The sequence below is a fragment of the Camelus ferus genome, chromosome 5 (genome assembly GCF_009834535.1).
Source record: "Camelus ferus isolate YT-003-E chromosome 5, BCGSAC_Cfer_1.0, whole genome shotgun sequence".
Lineage (NCBI taxonomy): Eukaryota > Metazoa > Chordata > Mammalia > Artiodactyla > Camelidae > Camelus > Camelus ferus.
Window position 1 is genome coordinate 51,520,428 of NC_045700.1, and position 24,097 is coordinate 51,544,524.

General features: G+C 38.1%; 1 protein-coding gene across 5 annotated transcripts in view; it reads right to left on the reverse strand.

Annotated features, from left to right (window-relative positions):
- ZNF385B (zinc finger protein 385B) overlaps positions 1-24,097 on the reverse strand; it is a 367,465-nt gene that overhangs the window by 11,170 nt on the left and 332,198 nt on the right. For all 5 annotated transcript variants that reach the window (XM_032479851.1, XM_032479850.1, XM_032479848.1 and 2 more), the window contains one exon: positions 19,126-19,288. In XM_032479851.1, the coding sequence (XP_032335742.1) occupies positions 19,126-19,288 (163 nt within the window). The remainder of the gene's footprint in view (positions 1-19,125; positions 19,289-24,097) is intronic.

Sequence of the window (24,097 nt, forward strand, 5' to 3'; positions counted from 1 at the left end):
GACTTAGAATGCTCAGTCTCAGTAATGCTTTCTTGAAGGTCTGCCATTGTTAGACAAAGGTGAGTGGACGGTAATCTTTGTATATCTTAGTTAAAGAATGCCATACAAAGCATAGCACATAATAGGCAAAACTTGCTCAGAACCAGACAAATAAGTCTGTTTTAATACAGTTTCTTTAAGGTTGCAACTTTGCATGTAACCTAGGAAAGCAAAAGACAACAGCCTTTAAAAAAAAAGGCATTTCAAGCAAAAATTTGCTTAGGTTTTTTCCTTTGCTGAGTTTTCACTTCTTGGCTAATTTCCCAGCAGGGTAAATGGACACCCCAAAGGTCTCCAATTCCCTATGCGAAGTAAAAATTTCCCTACATTTGGTCTTTTGATAACAAGTGTCTTGACTTACCAAGTTGTACAAATTAAAACTACTAAGGGGTATCACTTTCTGCCACTGAGAAAAGGCAAAGATTTAAAAATTATACGAGAGAAGATAGAGCACCTGCTTAATGGGAGTGTAAACCAGTAGAAGTATTTGGGAACGTTGGTGAAATTCATACCAATTCACCAAGTAAGTCCCATCTAAGAATATATCCTAAGGAAACAACCATCTGTCTGTCCAATAAATCTAATAATTATTAAGTACTTACGATGTGGTATACACTATTCTAGGTGCTAAAGTTAGAGATGAAAAGACCCAGTCTTTGATGCAATAAAATTAATTATCTAGTGGGGGAGACAGAAAGGTATGTATGTATATATGCACATACACACATATGCTCACATATATTTATAAAATATGTTATATATAATATAAGCATGTATAAGACATGTTTAAATAAGCATATATAAAATTATATATAAAATATATGTATATAATATATACGTAATGTATATGTATGTACATATAGTCTTATAGTATTAAATGTGCTAAAGAGAACAATAAGGCAGGGCATGCTAATAGTCAGTTTGAGCCTCTCTAAAGAGGGAATATTTGACAGATACTTAAATGAAATAACAGGAATTCTGGGAGGAATAGCATTCCAGGAAGAAACAATAACAAGTACAAAAACTTTAAAGTGAAACAAGCAAGGTCAAGGTGAGTGAGAAGGGGGTGATGCAGGCTGTGGGGTGAAGGAGCTGACCAGGGGCCGGATCACATGCAGTCTCTTAGAGCAGGAGAGAAATCTGGATGTGATCTAAGTGTGACTGCTGAGCAGGAAGGAGAGGTGATAGGAGTCAGGTTTTCGTAAGAGCATTATGACTGCTATGTGGAGAAGAGCCTGTGGAAGGAGGAACGCGGGAAGATCAGCTAGGAGACGAATGTAGCTGTCCTCGAGGGAGCTGACAACTGCTTGGACCAAGGTGGTGGTCGAGAAGTGAGCAGTACTTTCAGGATACATTTGTCAGGAGAAACAACCAGGCTTACTGACTGACTAGATGTGGGGTATCAGAGAAGGAGAGGAATCAAGGATTACTACCAAAGTTTTAGCATGGATGCTTGGTGAATGGTGGATGGTACCATTCACTGAAATTAGAGATAATGGTGTTTAGGATGGTAACCAAACTTCCTGGTGTCTCAGCCAGGAAAACTTGGCTATTTCTAGTTCCCTCCTTGACTGATTAACCTCCAGCAAGTGACTTAAGTGACTGGTGCCTTAATCGGAACACGTGCAAAGTACTACCATTTTCTCACTGGGCTCTAAGAACCAAGAAGACTGAAAAGGGAGGCAAGGGCTTCGGTGGAAGAAACAATGAAGCTCAAGTGACTCCCAGTTAATACTAATGAGATCAAGGTCATGGGTTCTCTTCCACTCAGGAGCTGGAGCTATCTAAATCCATGGTTTTTGTTTGTTTGTTTGTTTGTCACTGAGGCCTGGAAAAAAAATGTGGCCCAGTCTTTACAAGCAAATCACCACAACTGGACAATCCCAGCTCACACCCCAGGCCCTAAAGCAATGATTTTAATTTTTAATTTTTGATTTTTTAGAAACAACATTATTCATTCATTTGCATATTACCTTTATCATTATGGTTTAAAAGACTTAAATTTTGAATAGAGTTTTAATATGTGTATTTTGCTTTCAATAAAAATGCAGCAGGTTCTCTGCTTATTGTTTAGTCATTTACCATTTGTCAAAGAGAGTCTTTGAAAAACCATGACCCTTGCTCACTGACACTCACCACTGTCTTTCTAAGAGAAGGCTTCCAGAAGCACAGGAGTCCCTTTGAGAAGAGTACTTAGGAAACCAAGGCTACAATTTCATTAGACTCGTCCTTTTTGCTTTCTGAGGTCACTGAACGGTACTGCTTGCCACTTTTTGCAATTAATTTTTCCTTTTCATACTTAATATTGCACAAAAAGGATTAAGCAACAGAGGCATGCAGTGAAAGGACTGCTGGTCACATTCTGTCCTGTTTTCACAAGTACCTTGTCCAACATTTCACTATTATTTCAAAAAAACCAAAAAACCCCACAAAGCAGTGCCCATATTACTGCTTAACACTCATTAAAGTAAGTTAGTTTACTTTGATAAGGAACTCTGAAATCATTCTCTTCTGCTTTATCTTCCTACTTTCTGTGTGGGAAATTAACGGGTATCAGAGTACCTACTTCCTTAGTGTGGCTTGTGAGGAATGAAGCTGAAAAGCCCATGGGGCTCTGTGCCGGACAAAGAAACACTGCAGACCTGTATGTTTGTCAGCTGGTGTGCTGTAGAAGACTTCTTGAGCCTTCGCCTCATTGGTCCCCTCCTTACCTACACTTTGACACAGTACAAGTGATAGAAACCACCAACTCATGACAGATTTTAAAGTTGAAGGAATCCCCTAAAGATAGTTGACAGATTTGCAGAAAATAAAAAGCAGCAGCACAGAAGCTGCAAGATGAACAAGCCAGTTAGGCGCCTCAGGGTTCTTTGCAAAACAAACTGTAATAAGAGGTGTACAGATGCTAGAGCATCATCACTACACCGCTGGACGCACAAAGACAGGAGTATGCAATTGTAGAATAACAGGACAGCACCTGCTAAAGGAGGAGGAAGAAAAGACCTACACTGCAGATGACAATTCAGATATCACAGTCAGTTTACCTCCCTTTATTTATTGGATGTTTTCTTGGAAGGTGATGTGCAAAGAGATCTTGGAAAATTTAGTAATAATTTGAGTGCACGATTTAAAAGACTTTTTTGAAGGCAGAGCTCTCTTGGTAATGCAATAACCATATACACTTATTTTAAAATTCTGTAAACTTACAGATTAGATTTGCTAAGTTAGAAACATGTATGGTGAAAAAGTTATCTACCTGGAGAACAGGTTGATAAATCAGACAAATGGGAAAAAAGTGATTCTATAAGAGAAATATACACAGTCAGCCAGCTTCCCCACGGAAGTTTTACCCTTTTTTCTTAAGTTTCCTATCAACACTGCAAATCTCTCATGAGCAAATGTCTGCTCTCCTATTTCTTAGAGAAATGGGGAAGCTGGATGAGTTCACCACTGATGTTACAATTCCTTCCCTCTGCACCTGTTTTGTTTACACCTCTGAGGAAAAGGTTCATGCTTCCACCTGGACTCTCTACCTTTTAAGTCTCTTCTCTCTTTCGTATAGCTCCGACTACATTGCTTCATTGGTTCTTCCTGTTTACAAAATGCTGAAACTTCCATGTTCCAAAAGTCACTCCCCGACTTGGTTCACTCCTGGAGCTCTCCACGTGTCTTCTCTGTGGCGCTGAACTTGACGTGGTCCTGTGAAGTGGCTCTTTCCACTTCCTCTCTCCCTGCCCATCCTTGCCCTCCTACAAAGGCCAATGGTCTCTCTTCAGTCTTCTCTTCCACTGGGCACAGATTATTTCTTGAAATACTTCTCCCCCTTGATGTCCTGGTTCTCGTGGACCTGCCCTTGCCTGTTCTCCTTCAGCCTCTCTAACAGCCCATTCCAGGCCCCGTTCACCAGGTCCTGTTCTTCTGCCTGCCCCTAAGTGTTGGTACTCCTTCAGGTCACTTCTTGTCCTCTTCTTAGGCATATGTGGCCTAATTCACTCCAATGACTTCCTCCACCACACTGATACACATTCCTAAACTCAAGGTGAAACCTCTATCTTTCTCACAGGTTCAAGGCCCCCTTTCCCCTAACGGTCTGTGGGACATCTATTTCTAGATGTTTCATGGGTATTTCAAACTTAACATGCCTAGTACTGAATGGATGAGCTGCCCCACATATAGGGAGCCTTCCAAGGAGTCCCTATATCTTATTTAATTTTATTTAATTTTTATTTCTTTATTTTATTGAAGTAGAGTTGATTTATAATGTTGTGTTAGTTTCTGGTGTACAGTAGAGTGATTCAGTTATACATATATTTATTTTTCATATTCTTTTTTATTATGGGTTATTACAAGATATTGAAATCATTCCCTGTGCTATACAGTAGAACTTTGCTGTTTATCTACTCTATATATAGTAGTTTGTATCTGCTAATCACAAACTCCTAATTTATCCCTCTTCCCCAGAAGTCCCCATATCAATTAATGACATTACAGTTGTATGCTAGAATCGTTAGCAAAGATTTTTGAATTCTTCCCTCTTTTATCATCTGCATTTAATGAAAGATCAAAGTTTATTGATCCCATCTTCTAAATACCTCTTCTATCATCTGCATTTAATGAAAGATCAAAGTTTATTGATCCCATCTTCTAAATACCTCTTCTATCAGCCTTGTTCACTTTTTCATCCAGCAGACGTTTACTCAGCATCTACCATGTACCACTGCCTCATTTCAGGCCCTCATCTGCTCTCTCTGGATTACCATACAACTTCTCTACAGATCTTGTTACTACTAGTCTACTCGGAGTCATTCCCCCTCCTTCCCCGCTCTATGTTCTCATAATCCTCTTCATGTAATTATATCTTGATCTTACATTAACTATAATTTTTTTCACACTTAAAGTCATTACCAGGATAGAGTGATTCTTGAGTCCTAGAACAGTGTATTAATTCATCAGTGTGACCAGTGGATAGAAAACCATAGGTGGGCAATACATCTGTTGAAATTAGGAATGTTTAATTCATTGCAGTGCTTTCTAGCCTCACAAGTAAAGTGCTAGAAAAATTCACTATTAATAGCTGAATTACAACTAGTGAAATAAATATAGATGGACCAGATAAATATGTTTCAGCTGTTGATTATGTAAAATACTTACATTATTGTTTCCAAAGATTTTATATATATATATACATATATATATATATTTATATATACACAATCAATATTTTAACGCCATTTGAGGTTAAAACATTTCCCTTAAGAATGACATCTCCTTGAAGTATACTAGGACAGAGTCATAACAACACATTCTTTGTGCCAGGCCCACATTTTGATATCTGGTAAAGTTAACAAATCTATGGATTTTATTATCTCCTTTATGAGGAATACTACCCAAACTTACACATAAATAAGAACCCCTGCCAGAAAATCTAAAGTACAAGTAAAAACACAAATGTCACAAAAATATAGGCAGTTCTCTTTGCAACTGAACTCATGTCCTGGTCTCTGGCAAGGCTTCTCACAGAACTACGGGTTATATATTTGGAGCCTCATCAGAGGTTCTTAGCCCAACAGCCCATCTAGCCAAAGTTGTAAACAGTCAGTAACAAATTACATTGCACTACATTCATCTGAGTTACCAACAATTACATGGTTTATATATTTATGAAATAATGATAACAAGTTCCAAGTACTGTGGTCTTAATTTTCCCCACCCTTGTAGATAATAGATATCCCTCACTGAAGGTGTCATTATGCAGGCTTTGTTTCTTGGTGAGAATGCCACTCAGGACCAACTCACATCCCCAAGGCACATAACTTTTATTTACCAGGTGTCCTGAGACTGATTCATTATACTGGGAATCCTTTAGTCACCCATTTGGGCTTCTCCAACTAGATGCTTCATTTCAACTTGATTTAATTCCAAGTGTCCCCAGGGGTTACCCAGCATAGTATATAGGCAGGTTTATTTCACAACACCTGCTAGGTAGCTCGCTTGCTTTGGTGGTCTTAGGACTTCTCGTTGGAAAATGTATGGTCTCAATGCCCCACTTGAGGGTGAACTGCTTGACCACTTGGCACATGGAAGTGTTCTGTCTATGGCTTATGCTACTTTGCAGATGTGGAAAATAAAACATAGTATTTATGTGACAAGCCTAGAATCATCAAGAAGCCAAGGATAGACATGGAAATTAAAGCTAGTTTTTGAACTCCTCAGAGAACTAAAATATTACACATTGGGCCAGTTTGATGCTGGTGGGCCCCTCCCATTCAATGCCATATTACCATGCCTCCAGCTGAGTTCCAGAAACCCAGTCTTTTCAACATATTTGATCACTGTGAAGCTTGCTAATTCCTAATTAACTATGTTTGTGTCTAATTTTCATATCTTGGCATTTTAGACTTATCCTGGAAGCAGGGGAAAATTACTTACAAATGAAAGTGACTCTTTACTGAATCAGAATCTTACTTTGAAAAAGACAAGAAAGCTTATTTATTAAGTAACTTAGGCCCCATAAAAGTCAGGTGACTAATTTCATAAGTTCCGAACAGGTCCTGGGCTGTAATTTTCTGCCGGGCTACAATCCTGACTTAGGATGTCCCTGCTCTTTCCACTTGAAAGCCTATGTCAGTTGGGTTCTAGCCATCGAGCTACACCCTGTAGTGATTTTGTGGTCCAATGAATTGACAGTCATGGCCTTCCTTGTCTGAGCACCACATGACAACTGCCCCATTGTCCCTGGTGCCACTTTGTTGGAGAGCAGACACTGCCAGTCTCACACTCAGATAAAACAGTGGCATCTCCAAATATCTCCATGTTGAAAGCTGGCAGCCTGCATTCTGTACCAATGAGCTGGCACTGACATTAGTGAACTTGTCACTTCTAAGTCAGCACAAAAGAGGGCTTGTTTGCTAGAGCTGGAATCTAATGAACAGCTTTCTCCTGTTTTGTGGCGTTTTCCAGCCATTTGACTTGCACAATAGAGAAATCATATTTCAACTTCTCCAGGTTGAAAAATTGCCCTGTTTCTCATTTGTCACCAAGAGATGTGACACAGTTATTTCTGAGGCAGCTTTATTAGAGAAAATAGAATAAGTAACTCATGTCACTCAAATCAAATCCCTCAGGGAGCAGGTCCAGTAGTGATTCAAAAGCCAGGAATAAGATTAAAACCTAATTTTCTAGGTGGAATGAGGAGCATGTTCTTTTTCTTCTAAACTGATGGACCTTCCCAGAGAAAACATTCACAAGGTTCAAGGGAGACATCTGAATTCTGCTCCTTGCACCCTTGTTCTCTCTAGATGCAGACTTAAGGATTTTGCTTTGACACTCCCGGCAGATTGAGGTGCACACTGATAATGGAGAGGTCGGCCTGAGAAGTACTGAGGAAACTGGGTCTTTCTTCATCTAAAAAAAAATGTATCTATATCTAAGAGAGAAAAATTTACAAAATTACTGTCAGCCAGCAAGTTTATTGCCTCAGGCTGCTCCAGGGAAATAGATGTGAGCTTTCACTCTTTATGGACCTAACTGGCTACCACGTGTGCTAAGGAGACCATGCAGACATTCAGGGGCTGGACTGCCCAGGTGTCAGAAAGCTACCAATCCTTTAAAAATACATTGCTGAAAGGCTACCATACTTTTACATTTCTGCCTAAATTCAATCTGCTGCTTCATTGTGAAGTTGTCAAAGCCAGCTTTATATTAAAGACCTACAGTTTGCAGGAGAGAGTCTGTTGACCACAGAATGACTCCTTTAAAAAGTGATACTAATTCAAGAGGCCTGGGCCTCCAACGGGGGTTTGCCTGGGGTGTCTCATCACGCTAGGTCCCTTACGGACACTGGAACATGGGGCCTGATGACTGTGACCACAAAAGAGCTGAGTAAGAAAGAGATATGACATTGTATGGCAGATGGTGAGGCTGCCAACTACAATACAAAACAAATGGTTAAGAGTTTCTTTCCCATTCTATCTGTGCCCCAAGATACATAAGCCTCATCAAGTCATCAGAAGAAGTTTTTATGCAAATAACATAATATGTGGAGAATAGGAAAAAACCCCATAATCCTCTCATGAACAGGAGTTTTTAACCTGGGTCTGTGGACTTCCAAGGGGCCTATGAGTTCCCAGGATCCAGGAACTTGGATGGTAAGAAAAAAAATTCTATAATTATTTTCACTTATCTCTAATTGAAATTCATCATTTCCTTCAATTATAATTGAAGGCAACAAACTACAACAGTCTTAGTAGTACATTTAACTTTGTCACCCATAGAAATCAGACATTTCCATCAGATGGTATAGTTGTCATAAGAAGGTTAAAATATCATTTATGCTTATCACTACATCAAAATTATGGTAGATATTAGCCCATTGCAAGACCCAATCCATTATTGAATGCATTAATACTGTATTATTGTATCATAACAAAAATTGACAACTATATTTTAGTCCAACCGATTTTCTTTGTAAAACTATACATTTCATTTTATGGATTTAAAACACACCATTCAGGAAATAGGCTTCAGTAGTCAGCCTCAGGAACACCTGGCACAAAAAGAGGTTAAGAGCTGCGTGGGTTTGTGCCCATCACTTCATTCTGCCTTCATTTCTATCCCCAGCCAGCATTTCAACCACTTTCTTACCAACATTCTAAATTCCCTTTCCTGATCCTAAGTGTCCTTTCACTGCTTCAGATATTTAAACAGGGCCACCTTTCGCATCTCAAGTTGAATGGAGTCCTGGTCCTTCTGATGAGAATCCTTTTCCCCTTGACCCCTAAACTGGAGCCTCTGTTTGGCTGGCTAACTCCGGACACAGACAGCTTAAATCCCCCGCCCAAGCCTTCCCTTCCTTCCCAGACTAGGTCAGTGTCCCTTTCTTTTCATCAAGTTTGTCATCACTCATTCAGTATTACCCTTCCAGACGATATGCTCTCGGGAGGGCAAGGCCCAAGTCGGCCTGGTTCACTGTCCCATCCCAGTACCTAGCATGACTCTGGGTGTCCAGTGGGGGCTTGATAAATACGTGCAAATACATGCACCAGCAAACCATTTTGTAACCTTTGATTTCATATATTTTGTAATTTTTTGATTTAATGTATTACACTCATATTTCACATTGTTACCTTTATTTACTTTAAAGCTGCAAAACACTCTATTGGATATATTTACTGTATTTAAATAATTTCCCTAGGACTGATCATCTTGTTTTCAGTTTTCCTTAATACCAATAATGCCGCAATGCGTGTCTTCATGTATATCATTTGATTTGTCTTGCTTTGTATTTAGAATTATTTTCTTGGTATAAATTTTTTGATTATATTAATTGATTGGAATTAATTGATCTAATGGAATGAAGATTTTTATGGTTCTTGATTTATTCTGTGATGTTGCTTTCCAAAAGGTTCTCAATTTAAAATGCCATAGGTAATATAAGCACAACATCTGCTAAGATTTTCAAAGAAACTAAACAAAGTTCACTCGCTATTAATCATTGTGTCTATGGATTAGTCAAAAAATCAGGTGAAGTTTTTGTTGAAAAGAATAAAATAAATAACTTTTCTTTAACCCAAAATGTAGTACACTAAGTAATTTCCACATTGAGTCACTTTTTTTATTTGTTAATAGGGAACTAAGAACAAAGATATTGGGCTAGGGAAGACAAATTATTTTAATTGAGATATGGCCATTCTGCTAGTGGGCAAAATGGGCAAAATCATCATGACACTCTGACCCAAGTTCAAATATTTGAAAGCAAGGAATAAAATCATCTCTATTGTGACAAGAATTAACGTCATTTCACATTTGAAAGAAAACAATTTCCAGAGGCTAAGTAATTAATAGCATACAAGAAACAACAAAAAATTGTACACTAAGAAACTTTTTTTTGCAAGATGTTAGAAATAAAATGTATGGGCTGACAAATTTCTCCTTATTTTCGGGCATAAAAGCCAGCAGGGACTTGTCAGGCAGGGGAGTATTCCTTGTTCTGATACAGCCTCCCTCCTACTCCTTTGATGTCAGTAGCCAACACTCAACAAGTAAATATGTGTTGGGTTGTCCCTTCCTTTAATACCATAGCTATACATAGAACAGACTATTAACCTAGGAGGTGGGGCATCCATCTTATTGAAATTGAAGGAAAAGGGCTAACCGGTATCTTCTTGTCCTGTCCATATTCTAGGGAGGGTATCAGAGTTTCCTCCATTAAATTTTTCTTAATAATATTAATTTAATAAATGCTAACTCTGTGACTACTATGTGAGGGATGAAGTACCAGGAGCTGCAGGGGAAATAATGGATGAGATACACTAACCAGTGGGAGAATGAGTAGAAAGACGTTTCCTCCTTCATACAAAAGTGTGAGGAAGACCAGGAAGGTCCTTCCACATCTTTAACTGTCCCACTGGGAGAATCGGGCTAATCCAGTCTTAATGTCTGGAAGTGAAAACATATATGCAAATAATTAGCTTGAGCTAATAAACCAAGCACATAAAGAGGGATGTAAGTGTAGGTCACTGTTGCATGGCATGAAAAGATGACTGTAGAGTCAAAAGGACAGGGTCTGGAAATTTCTTTGAACAAATGGTTGCTTTTTATGGCTACCATTTACGGAGTGTCTGTTACATGATTGGCACTGAGCCAAGTGCATTTTCAGTTCATTATTCCTGACAAAATCCTTGGGGGGTATATAGCAGCGCTCCCATTTTATAGATGGGGAAATAGAAGGCCAGTGAACATTACTTGGTCAAGGTTATATGATCAGTGAGAGGTGGAGCAAACCACGTTCCTTTTACTGTGTTGAACATGCAGAGTAGGTAAGTGCACTCAAGAACCAGACCTTGGTGAATACATCCTTATCCAAAGCCACTCAAAACCTGATTTTTCACAAAAACAAAACAGTTGTAAAATAGGGTGAGGAAAGAAATAACTCACTTTCTGAGATGTCAGCTTTCTGGACGTGTCATCTAGTGAAAAAGAATCTCAACAATCTTCAAAAAACATGTGCAGTAAAGTCCATGAACCTTCATCTAAATGTAGCATATCACAGTAGTGAATTTGAGGGACCACCCGGGTGAGACCTTGAAACCACTTTTCATCTGAATGGCTCTGAGCTATTATTTCCCCTCTCTAGGTCTCACTTCGTAGTATCTATCAGAGGATTATTATAATTAAATAAGATAGTATATATGAAATGTGTAGCATATTAGTATCAGGCACATAATGATCAGTTACACACTAATTATTAGTAGTATTACTGTTAAAGTTATTTTTCTGAATATAAGTTGAATAAACTTGGATATGGTTTTCTAGAATATTCTATATTAGGTGCAGCATAATGGAAAGGATGAGAGTTGACCACCCTAAGGGGCAGCTGTTACCTCTCACCGAAAACAACAAGAAGAGACAGCAGAAATAAGACCCCACAGGAGGACCAAAACCAAACAAATTCCCCCAAACTGTAAGAATATCAATAATAAGCATTTTTATTCTGCTTTATACTTTGCAAAGCTCTTTCATAATCACTTCATTTGACTCATGCAATGTTGCTGTTATGTAGAGAGGGCATTATTCCCACTTTACAGATGAGAAAACAGAGGCTCAGAGAATGTAATGCCTTTTCTAGAGTCGTAGATAGTCAAAAGGGCAAAGAGCAAACTGCAGTCTACAGACCTGCTGTCCGATACGGCAGCCATGCTGCCCACTTAAAATTACACACTCAGTTTCTCAGGAGCCCAGACCACATTTCAGTGCAGATCGGCAGTGTGTGGCTCCTGACACTCATGGTGGACAGCACACGTTATAGACCATTTTCATCACCATAGAGTGTTTTATGAGGTAGTGCTGGTCTACAGAAATGAGAGCACCAAACCATCACTGCATCATGCTGCGCCCAGTGTCCGTGACAGTGAACTTGATTCTCAGAGAAAGCAGTCATGGAAGAGGAAAATACTTTAGAAATGTTTTTATGAAAAACACTTCAAGCTTTATATTATAGAGCTAACTTTGTGCGGTACAGGCTGTAAGCATCATCAGAATTAGGCCCAGAATCTCCAAAGGTGCCTAATACCAGTGCTCTGCACACAGAATCTACAAACACATATTGAGTAGATCTATTGCATCATCTACTCATTTCAGAAAAATATGCCACTGTAAGAGAATTCTTCCTGAAGCAAATAAGTTGAATGTCATAAAAATGTAAGTAATAACATTTGTTAAAATCTCAAGGGTATTTATGGTTGTGCGTTTATAAAATTATTCAGTGTACATGCAAATTCCTATATTCCAATATTTATTTCATGAAGAAAAGTTATAAATAAATGTAATCAAATGAGATGAATACCAGTTAAAATAAATATGTCTGAAGATGAGGAAAGTTTTTAATAGTGATATAAGCCTTAAAAGGAGATATGTAAGGTTTTGCTTTTTAGAATGGTTTATAACATATCCAGAGTAAATCATAAGTTAATAGCTTCTCAGTAAATCATAAGTCAGCCTCAACTTTTAGTTCACTTTCTTAGAGCAACACCAGGAAACAGCTTCTAGAAGTGGACAGCCTGATAATAAATGCTCAGTATTACTTCAAAGCAATATAAAATGCTCCAAAAGTTTCAGAAGTTAGTTTCCAGAGGATGACAAACACTTAAGTACCTAAGAGTCTTCAGCCTTGCCTGGCAAGACGCTGCTGTCAAATTCAAGGTACATGGACAAAGATGGAGGCAGTTTCATTTTTCAAATTGACTTTGAAAGTCTTAATGATCTATGTACATTTCATGGAAATATGAGCCCTGGTATAATGGTCTGTTCTCTTTGGACAGATGGGACTCAATTTATGTTCTACATGATTGTATCCAGAATTTCAGGCTTAAGATGTTTGTCATAATAGAGTTAATCTATTATTTTATGAGGGATACTAAATCTTGGCCTCCCAGATTTGGATAGATGGATGCCAAATTTATGATGGCGCTTGTCTATAAATGACAGATGCTGCCAAAGCAGAAAACTATCATTTTCTTCTACTCAACAGCACAAGGTCCTGTTGCTAGAGACAGAAATGGGGGAAAGAGTCATTTACAAAGACCTTGCTAGCTAATCAATGGAGTCCTGCAGTGGTCAGTGGAAATGAGAAGCTGTCATTTGGGAAACTTGGCCCCATTTGTAACAACACATAAAAACTGTGCAACACACAGGAGAACCCATAAAAATGACGAGGCGAGGGTCTCCATTTGTATCCTTGGCAGAAAAACTCTTTGACAAAATTGAAAATGCACTTTCGTAAGGCAACAGGATGACCATAAAAAGTTGCACTGCAGCCTTTCCAGGCAAATCATACTGATGTGCTAGTTGATAAGTGCTCTGGGTTCACATCTGAGGAACTGCCACCATGCAAACGCACAATATGCTGAAAACTGAAATGAGTTTTGAGGTATCCTAGCTGTTTTCTTTCCTTCTTAGGTCTTTTCTGACACTTATCATCTCAGTCTCCTACGTATGGTCTTGGGGATAGGATAAACAAAACAATGTCCCTGTCCCCAGTGGAATTCTTTTAGATGGAATGATTCAAAATGCTATTGAAAATGTGGTCAGCATTCAGGATAATCCCTGGACCTTTTAGGAAGTGGTTCAAGCCTCTGACCCATTGGTGATGCCCCTTTTCCGCTGTTGACCTCTGTCTCAGTGAGTGTGTTTCGCTCTAGACATGTGAAGTCTACAATTGTCAGGCTGGAGCTTTGAGAACATTTGTCATTTACCTGAAATGAGTATTTTCATTCAAACTTGCCCTTGAAAAGATCTGGAACTGCTAAAGTTTTGTTTTATTACAGTTAAATGCTACAGATGAAACATATTGCATAGAAATTAAGGATTATCAATAAAACAAAGCCTTAATGGCCCTTTCACTGCCATAGCTCCTAGTGAAAAATATCAACAGTCAGCAAACAATTTAAAAGTAATCTATAGTCCTACTCATTAATTCTTAAAGAAGTGGTTTAGTGGTCTATGACTTTGCCTGTTGGGATGTTTGTATTCACTCTTCCGGGTCAGAGAAGTTTAGAAGTAATGGGAATTCCGAAGTAACGGAATACGCATGGAACAAGAGGCCCTGAGTTCCTGCCCTGACTCTGCTGGGATATGAGTGGTACAACCTCACACGAGCCATCTAATCTTTCTAAGACCCTGGTTCTTAGTTGTTACCATGTTTTTTGGGAGTAGCTTGAAGGTGATGAGTATATATTATTTTTCTTTGTAGCCCTAAAATCCAACCCAATAAACCAAACAAATAAATAAAGTCCCCCACTAGGTTAGAAGCTCTTTGAGGGCAAGAAAATGTCTCTCTGTTCATTGTTGCATTCCAGTAAATGGCAAAAGGTACAGATGTGCTATACTATTTAGTATAGATAATAAACATTTGCTGCGTGAATAAATGGATATAGAGTAGGCTGTGTGCATATATGAAAGATGGATACTAATTTCAATCCTACCAGTTACCAGGCTGTTGAGCGGGTCATACGAAAACATTTATGTGACTGGGTTTTATAATTCAAGGTGCTTTTATTGTTATATTTTAAGTAGAACATGCTGGTTCCATCATCTTTGCTCTCAATTGCATTTATAAAAATATCTATAGCATTTTCAATCATTCCATCTGCTTTTGTCTTTTTAGATAGCAACTGATTAAAAGCTGTTTAGCTCTAAACAGCTTTATACACTTTGAACTAGAAATGTATTTTTCCCCATCCTGATATCTGATTAATTTTTAAAACACATCTTGTGCTAAAGATAGACATATGGATCATTAGGCCAACTATCAAAATATTTTATCATTAGGTTGATTATCAAAATCTTTTATTATTTTCAAGAAATAAGATTTTTCAAATTGAGGCCCTGTTTTTTTTGTTTGTTTCTTTTAACTTTGAGCCTGTTATGAGTGGTTAAATGCTGTCACAAAGAGCATTCAACTTGATGTATGGGGCATATTAACACAGGGAAGTGTACTGTCATATGGCATTATGACACTTGAACTCCAGGGAGAAATTTGGTTAGAGTGTCTGGCCAATATGTTCTAGCCATCTTCCTGAAGCTGCCTAACGCTTGCTGTGTCTTGACCTCAATTCTCCCAAAGAACTATTCTCCTCCCTCCTACCATGTTTTGAACTTCCACTGATGCATCATTAAAAGTTAGGATAGGTCCTGGGAGACCAGAAAGCTATGTCTCTGGATTTTTACATTTAATTCTACTCTAACTTCTAAAATGTGAATGGGACAGCTCTTCTTACTTAACTGCCTGGAATGAAACATACTTAATTTTTTTTTCAATCATATGGTCAGGACTTCTAACAAATGAAATTCCTGTTATTGTAGTTGAAACTCATTTTGTTTACTGATCTGAGAAGAAAAAAATAAAGCTTGCCATGATGCCATGATACCCTGAACTTTTTATATCTGATAGCTCCATTACAACAAATTTCTTTCTATTGCACAGATCCAGATGCAACCTGACCCAAATGATGCCTCAAAATGCATCATTAAAAAATGGTTGTCCCAGTTGCCAAAATAGGAGGTAAGAAGGTTTTTTTAGCTCTTGGAAGATTGTTAGGCTACTTCTTAGAATAAATAATCTGTGCTCTCGGGGAGCAAAGGTCAACTGTGGGTCCCATGTTTCCTGTCAGATACTCGAAATCACACTTTTCCTTGACTGATGTTAGTGAATCCCAGGATGCTGCACTCCCAGAAGCTCCCTCCCTTAACATCTGGCTATTTCCTTTTTCTCAGGACAAGCCCTCATTGAATAATACTCTATTGCTAAGTTATTGATACTAAAATATGAGAATGGAAATTGATTTAATCAATCCTATGGATGCTGTGAATGCCTGGATTTTGAAATCTGGTAGCCAAGACATCAAGTAACTAACATATTCACTTTTCACTCAAATAGCTCAGAATCACGTTGACACTGCTTAAGCCCACGTGATAGGAACTCTTAATTCAGAAGAAAAAGACCAATGCTGGGGAATTTCAGTCTCATAAGAATAGTCAGTCAACCATGACTTTTCACTGTGACTGTTACTCTAATTTTTCGCTGATTCTGAAATAAAACATTTCAGTCAATTAAGTTCCATACTCACCATTCCTTGTCCCTCCTCCTTCCTCTCTACATCCCACCTAGACCATTTATGAAGGACTGATTTTTGTGTCTTCTCTTATTCTAAACCAGGGTTTTAAATGAAATAAAAACCAGTTAACAAAAAAATTTATGACTCTGACAAAGCTGTGGGAGCTTTTTAAGGACTTAGAAATAGGTGGTTAACAATAGGTTATGTATTACACCGTTTAGACCAGATTTCCCATCTGGGCAAAGCTTCTAATTTTCTAACTTGAAAATTCTACAAAACATCTGTGGGATATTCAGTTGAACGTGATAAAATATCTATTTCACAAATACAACCCATTTTATTTTTAAATAGTGCCATCTTTCAACAACTTTTACGTTGCTTTTGTGGATATAATAGAACAAATTAAATAGTTCATTAGTATTAATATTCATTTAAAATATAGAAAAACAAAAAAGCAATTTGAATGACCTGACAAATGAATTGCCAAATAATTTATGCAGATTTTTGAGTAAGGAAACACAGAAAATGAGGTAACCTCTGAATGCCGGTAGTTTCCATTACTTTTAATCCAAGTCTGGACAGTGACATAGTGAGTGAGGTCAACAGTGTTAGCCCACAGGGACTTTGGTGGGTGGATAAGGAAGGGACCAAGGAAGCAGAGTACATGAGATAAAAGACCACCACACAGCTGCTAAAGAAGAGATTCTGTGGTTGAGATTTGTTTTCCTTTCCCCCCACTCTCATCTCCCAGGGTTCTTCCAGATCTCAGTTCTCTTTCCTTATTTATACCACTGCTGTGCTTGACCCTGGTGTGTTCCTGTTGCTCCCTAGGCAAACACAATTGTTTCTGAAAATTTCTTTCACTCCAGCATTCATCAGCATTTGAGACGCACAATAAAAGACTTGTCTCATTAAACTTTATTTTAACATGCTCATTGGGCATTTTGCAGGCTTAAGGCATGTTGTGACTGTGACCCGGCCCCTTTATTTGGATTTTCTATTTCTATATTGCTCTTGCCTTGGGTCTGTCCCCTAATTGTTGACTTTTTTCCCCCTACTTCCTTTCCTCTTCTTCTAAACCTTTCCTTCTCCCTTTAATTATCTTCTGTTCTTTCATTGATTCCTCTCTCCTTGATCCTTTTCTATTTCCATTTTTAACACTTTTTTCTGCCCATTAATTTTACTACTATGCCTAGAGCAACCCCAGTTCCCAAACAGTAATATATCTTAAGGGAGCATTGAGCACATGCAATAGCAGTGCGGGAATGTTTACAGTTCCTTCCAACTGTGCTATGAGATCAAGACACAAAATATGCTGAAAGAATGGAGTGACACTAACTTCCATTGAGTTATCATTTTGCTTCTAAGTACTTCTGTGGGTAAAGAGTATAATTCAGGTAATAAAACCTTTGCCAGAGTATTATTTTGTAGAGGAACCAATATCCTGGAGAAAATGAAAGCAGGCAAGAAGTCAGGAGATGATGGATCCTGTTCTTCAAACCCTGGGTAACCTTCAGCAAACAACAGCCGCAAGATGGACCTTACCTTGGTTTGCTATTTTATAAACAGGAGGTAATATTTGACCCAAATATCTGATAGCTCTAGGTTAAAGATTAATTTGATAATATGCATAAAAAAGCTTTGTTGTTTAGAAGGGGAGAAGTCTGATGTAAGAATTCAGTATTTACTATCTGTTCATCAGATGACATGATTTAGTGATTCTATCACACAAAGAACAAGTCTTTACCACCAGATTTGGGTTGGCGCACTCAGTCCAGGCTGCAGAGCTTTGGGACCTTCCTGCCAACAACGGCCCCTTCCTGCACAGTCTCTTTATCTGACCAGGCTCTTCTGAACCTTCTTCTTACAAATGGCTTTGTTCTTCTCCAAAGGCCCTGGGCAGCCACTGGGAAGCATTCTTAAGTTACCTCCTCAAATTCTACAATGATTTGGAGAGCAGAAGAGAATCAGGTGAGAAGGGTGTGTCTGTTGTTTCCCATTTGTGTCTGTATGTTTAGAGAGGTCCCTAAAGAGAGTCTCAAACCTAACAGAAAGGAATATATTCTCCTAGTCTCCTTTAATAGACACTGCTTCTCAGTCACTGTAACAAGATGACTTATCCATCTTGAGCCCTGAGGGGCAGATGTGAACGTGAGAAAGCCTATTAAACACCCAATATTACAGTATACATTTTAGAAAAATACTTTTTTCCCTCTTCTTTCTGAATCATTCAGTTTGAACCGACTCAGAAAAACTGCTGACTCACTGGGACTATGAAACACTCTTTTTAAGAGGTACTTCCGCTAGTAGCTCATTTCCAATTATATAAAGTTCTTCTGTTAGTCGATTCATAACTGTGAATAGTTCCTTTAAAATCCTTGAGTTCATTTGTAACTCTGAGGGGAACTCTACGAAGATCTTATGAAATCAAAATCTTTTATTACTGAACACATTTCCAGATTCACTTAGTAAAGCCACTCTTTCAGAAAACTTTACCTTTTTGCTCCTTTCCTCCTCTTTACTGGGGTAAAGAAAATATAAATATTTCTGTTAATAAGCAAGTTTAAAATTCCTTCACTGAAAAAGCCCACAGTAAAAACCAAACATAAAATGAATAGAAATGAATAATAAACTCAGAATTTTAGATTCTCTTTTTGACTTTTGTCTAAACACAATGCAACCAAGAAGTCTCCACTTATTTTCATGCACATATACTTATATATATATATATATATATATTTACACATACACATATATATACGTAAATGTATATATTTAACAACATGGAATGGTAACATATCAAATGCTTAGATTCCGTGCAAACACATAACCTTTTCTGTGAAGGAAACATAGTAACATTATAAAAACAAATCATGGAGAGGAACGTGCAACAGAGGAGAGGAGCGCGGAATGGGGTGGGGGCAGGGGACCAGGAGGAGCACAAAGAATGTAAAGAACAAAAAGTGTCATTGACCTGATTTGTCAGAGTTGTTGCCTGTGATTGGAGTGATGGAGCAGCTGGGATTAGCCTTTGCGCTGTCCTTGGAAGAAACCATTTTGGGCTTATTTTTCGTTGCCTCTAGTGCTTTGACCTTCTTGGCATGTTTACTTCCTTTGTAGTGGGCCTCGGCCTGGCTCTACAAAGGAGAACAAATCAGGCTCATTTTTTTGCTACTTACAAACACCACAATGGATGATCATGCAGGAGAAAATACATTCAATCATAGGCACCACAGACACTTACAGCTTGGCACTCAACTATGTTTTTGGTATTTAATGAAGTAGTAGACTGGTATCCTAGAGTATTTTGCAGGTTGAAACCTTCTCTATACAAAAACAGAGGACCTATGTCTTTCAAAGCCAGACATTATACGAGTGGACAACAGGGTCAGGGCAAAACTGGGACGAAGGTGAACTTTGTTATTAGTGCCCTCCCACCACTGCCCATCGGGGTTACTTGTCAAATGTTTGGCTGGCAGCAAGCTGCCTGGGGTGCCCTCCCCAGGCGTGGACTTCTACAGTCATTCCATCTTGTTTCCCTTCAACTACAAACTTGCTCCCCTGCATCTATGTTCCTCTTGGCTCTGCTCTGAGAGCTACTGATGTGACAAAGCAACCTGCCAGTGAGTGGAGGTGGCACTGCATTTTGGAGTCATCTAGCCATGCTCTGTGTGTCATTTTGATGACTCCAGTTCTAAGAATAGACAACATAAGCCCCAAAGGAGGGAGGGACAATCCTTGTTTCTGATCTCAGAGGTGATTCTGAAGTCAAAGCAGTTGATGTTACATTCACCTATACACAAAGCATAGGTGGAACTGTGACTTCAAAACTGGATTAAAAAAAAGAAGAGAGACCTAGGCAAGTGAACATAAAAAATCTTCAAAAGACAAAAACAACTCACAGCCAAACAAGAAAATATTTAGTCCATTTTCTGACATTTGGAAAATTCCCCTCTGCCTAGAGAATAAGGATTTTATCTTTTTGGTATCTAGTATAATGCACATATTAACAAAAAAAATCTAAGTATATTCACTTGAATTTCATTTTGAATAGATCCTGAATATATAAACATGGACTTGATTAAAAAAACCTAAAACATATATTATGTGGCATATTAGCTTAGTTCTTAAGGTAAAGAGGATGATAAACCTGTCACTTAAAGTGAGTTTTTGTTAGATTTCTACAGCAACAATAACTTCTACATCAGTTTTCTTTATATACCTTATGTGTTTGAAGATGATCATACTAATGTTTTCATACATTTTCCTCAGCAAGCAGCGTACAGGTGGGGTGTGTGTGTGTGTGTAGATACACGTGGCAATGGACAGAAGGAACCAGGTTTTAATTCCGTATTTCAATTAAAGATATTATATTATAACACATAACCTTGATCACCCAAGGTCAACAGACTTACACTGAATAACTTCCTAAATATCTCTTCATAAATATTATTTTATACCATCATTGACATCATTTTAGCTCTTAGTCGGTTTGCTCAAGGACCTCTCAGACTGTTCTCTGTCAAGTTGAAGAAGAAAACCGAAAAAACCCAAGGGAAGAGAGAAGTGTAACATTATTTTAAATCTTTTATTTATTACTATCTAAGAATAGTTAAATCCAGCAAATATAGTTAGGTAGATACAAAGAAAATATACAAATAAAAATTTAAAAATTGATAATGTGAAGAAATAATAATAATGACTAATATTATTGAGCCTCTGCCAAGAACAGTTCTAAATGTATTACACGTATTAGCTGATGTAATCTTTTTTTTTTAACATTTTTTATTGATTTATAATCATTTTACAATGTAATCTTCATAATACCCTTTGATACGTAGGTACCAATAATAGTCAGCACTTCACAAATAGGAAACTGGGCACAAGAAGTTAAATAACTTAGAAGTCACACAGGTAGGTGTGGAAGCCATTTTGTGTCTGTGAAATGCTTAGGTGTGTACCCCTATTTCACTGTATACTCACACATTAAATATACACATACTCACAGTAAGTTAACAGTACAATCTTATTAAAGTTAAAAATTACACACAAAGAATGTACACTGTTTTTAATGACTCAGTGAAAGATTATATTTTAATAGACATTTCTGTGAGTAGGGAAATATACTAGCATAGTACATTAGAACTGATCCTTCTGGTGAGTAACTAAGAAAGTCTTGCTTTTAAGGTAGATAATTTCTACAGGATACCAGAAGACCTCCTAGTTATTCATCTTTCCAAGTATTCTAAACAGTGAGATGCTACTTTAGTGCCCTTTGGCTGAAGAAACATACAGTTCTCTAAATAAAACTTCCCAGCACAAGATAAGCAGCATGTCATTTCCTCATTACTATTTCCTGGCGTCACTGCGGAAAGTTAAAAGCACCAATTAGCACTTGGGGTAAAGAGCCAGCTAAGTGATACCTCACTGGGTGCCAGGAAGGAAAAAACTCTCCAGGACCGTGATTCACTTTTCTTTTGAGGTCTGGGGCATGAAGAAATGAGCGTTCTTAGTGCTAAGGACTGCAGTTTGCAAAAGATTTGGAGGAAAGAGTGGCAGACACCACTCACTCACATCTGGCACCTTTCCAATATCCCGGTGGTATTCTTGGTAGTAGCACTTTGCTTTCCTCAGTACTGTATCTGAGGTGTCAACAGCTTCTAAGTCCTGGGCAGACCTTCAAGTGAAACCGAGACACTGTTAAACAGTGACACGATTAACCTGACTTCATTATCTGGGAATCTCCTTACTTGAGGAATGAAAGAAACAAGGACAAGAGCCAGAAAACCAATGAACTCGGCAGTGCAATCAAGCCTGATCAACCATGGCTTTCATGTCCCTTCTGAGAGTCTTGGTTAACCAAACTGACCTACTTTGCACCTCAATGACTAACGAGCAGACGCATATTTGTCTAGCACGAATGGCTTGCTTTCTGATTCTACCCCTAAGTGCTGCTTTACCCCCAAACTGGCAGTGATCAAAGAAACCCCTTGTTGAGAACTGCCAGAATTAGAGTTGCCCAAACCATCATGCTGACTCCACACAAGAATTCATCCGTATCTAGGTTCCTTTTCCAGAGGTCACTCCAGGAGCTACCTGACCACCCACTGGTAGAGGAATAGCTTTGATGGGAAATATCCTGGAATTTTTTCTTCCATTTATCTCCATCTTTGTCACTAAAGCCCCTCAGTTTCTGAAGTCCTCTACATCTCTGAGGACACTACAGGTCCAAGTAAAAAAGATAAATAATGAGATAATGTATTGCTTTACAAATAAAAATGCAATAATGAGAAATTCAGTAATTCACTGAGGTCCCATTTCTGTTTTTTACCTTATTTCTATTTTGGACTTTAGAGAGGTGGATAGGATCTTGTAACAAGATGTAAAACTGTGTTCACTTTGTACAGAAAAGGCAGTCCAAACACAAACTGGCAAGTGACTGGGGAAGGGTAATGTCACCAGAAAAAGTCCGCAACTGTTTATTTACCAGTAGACCTGATCTTTTTGTATTTTAAAAAGTAATTAAAATCACTTTCTTAATTAAAGAAATTGTATCATTATTGGCATCTGTTTTATCTGAGACCTTAGATTTCAATGTTAAGTAGTGTTAGATGGGAAATAGCAGAGGTCAGTTAATTTTCAGAAAAACCCTGTATATTAAAATGCCAAAATAAAACAGATGTCAAACAAATTACCACAAAACCAGGCTAAACTAACAAGGGAAAACCTGATTATTTATTCCACAAAGAATTATTTAGCACCTGCCATGTGCTAGACATTGTAAAAGATTAAATATAAAGACTCTACTCACAAGAATGGTAGTTGGAAGAAAAGATGTGCATACAATGACTATAATCCCAAACAGAGAGTCAAATTGTAAATGGAAGTAAACAGCAACAAAGAAGTATGGGACTCAGAGGAGGGGTGAACTTCTTCGGATTGGAGGGCGATCGTGGAAGTTTCATGGAAAATGGACATCAGAGCTGAGCTCTGTTCTGGGGGCAGGGTTCTGAAGTGGCAGTCTGGAGGGGGACGTATTTCACGTAGAGGGACCAGCATGTGCTAGGGCGGTGACACCCTGTGAATTATGCAGTGTTTCTTGGGCACACCCGATTTTCAGTACCACAGGGACACAGACATAACAAAGGAGCACTAGGGAAAGGTGGCCACATTGTGATACCTCAAAAATTATTATCTCGTATAAAGCAGAAAACGTGTCATGGTGTTCTATAATTAAAAAAACAAACGCTCTACTTATAGGCATCTTATATAGATGGTTCTAAGTAAGATGTTGCTTTTACATCACAGATTTTATCCTCTGCTCCAAAGTATAATCCTACATTCAAAAGACAACCAAATTATTTATATAGAAGATTAAATAATGTGAGATAAAAGCATGGCACTGAAAATACCATAGTTACACATACTAAGAAACAAACTAGAGATCACTGGGTAACAGCTAAATAATTACTTGAGTCTTTGCTTTAACATAAGACTATTTTTAACTATTAAAATGCTTTTTGCATTTGTTTATGGCATGGATAAGATCACACACTCTCAGAGACAAAGCTACCACATAGAAAACATAAGATGCACCCAAGAGAAAGGCTTACTCAATTCAAAGGTAAGTCTTTCTGCTGATATTTGCAATTTTAAGGCCTGCAATATCAGTAATGACATACTACTGGCTTTGATATTCACTTCGCTCAATGCTCATCTATTGGGATCTGTTGAAAACAAAGTCCAGACAAAATTATAACCGTTATGGAATTTTTTTATCTTAAAAAGACACAATGCCTTTGCTAATTTCTAATTTATAGCTAAGTGAAACCCTCCAGGTTGCCACACTGTGTAACTGCAGGGGACGAGGGGGCACCATTCATATAGAGTTTAATGTGAATGGTGTCCTCTGGATTCCTTCAAGGCCAGAGTTCTGGCTATGGCTT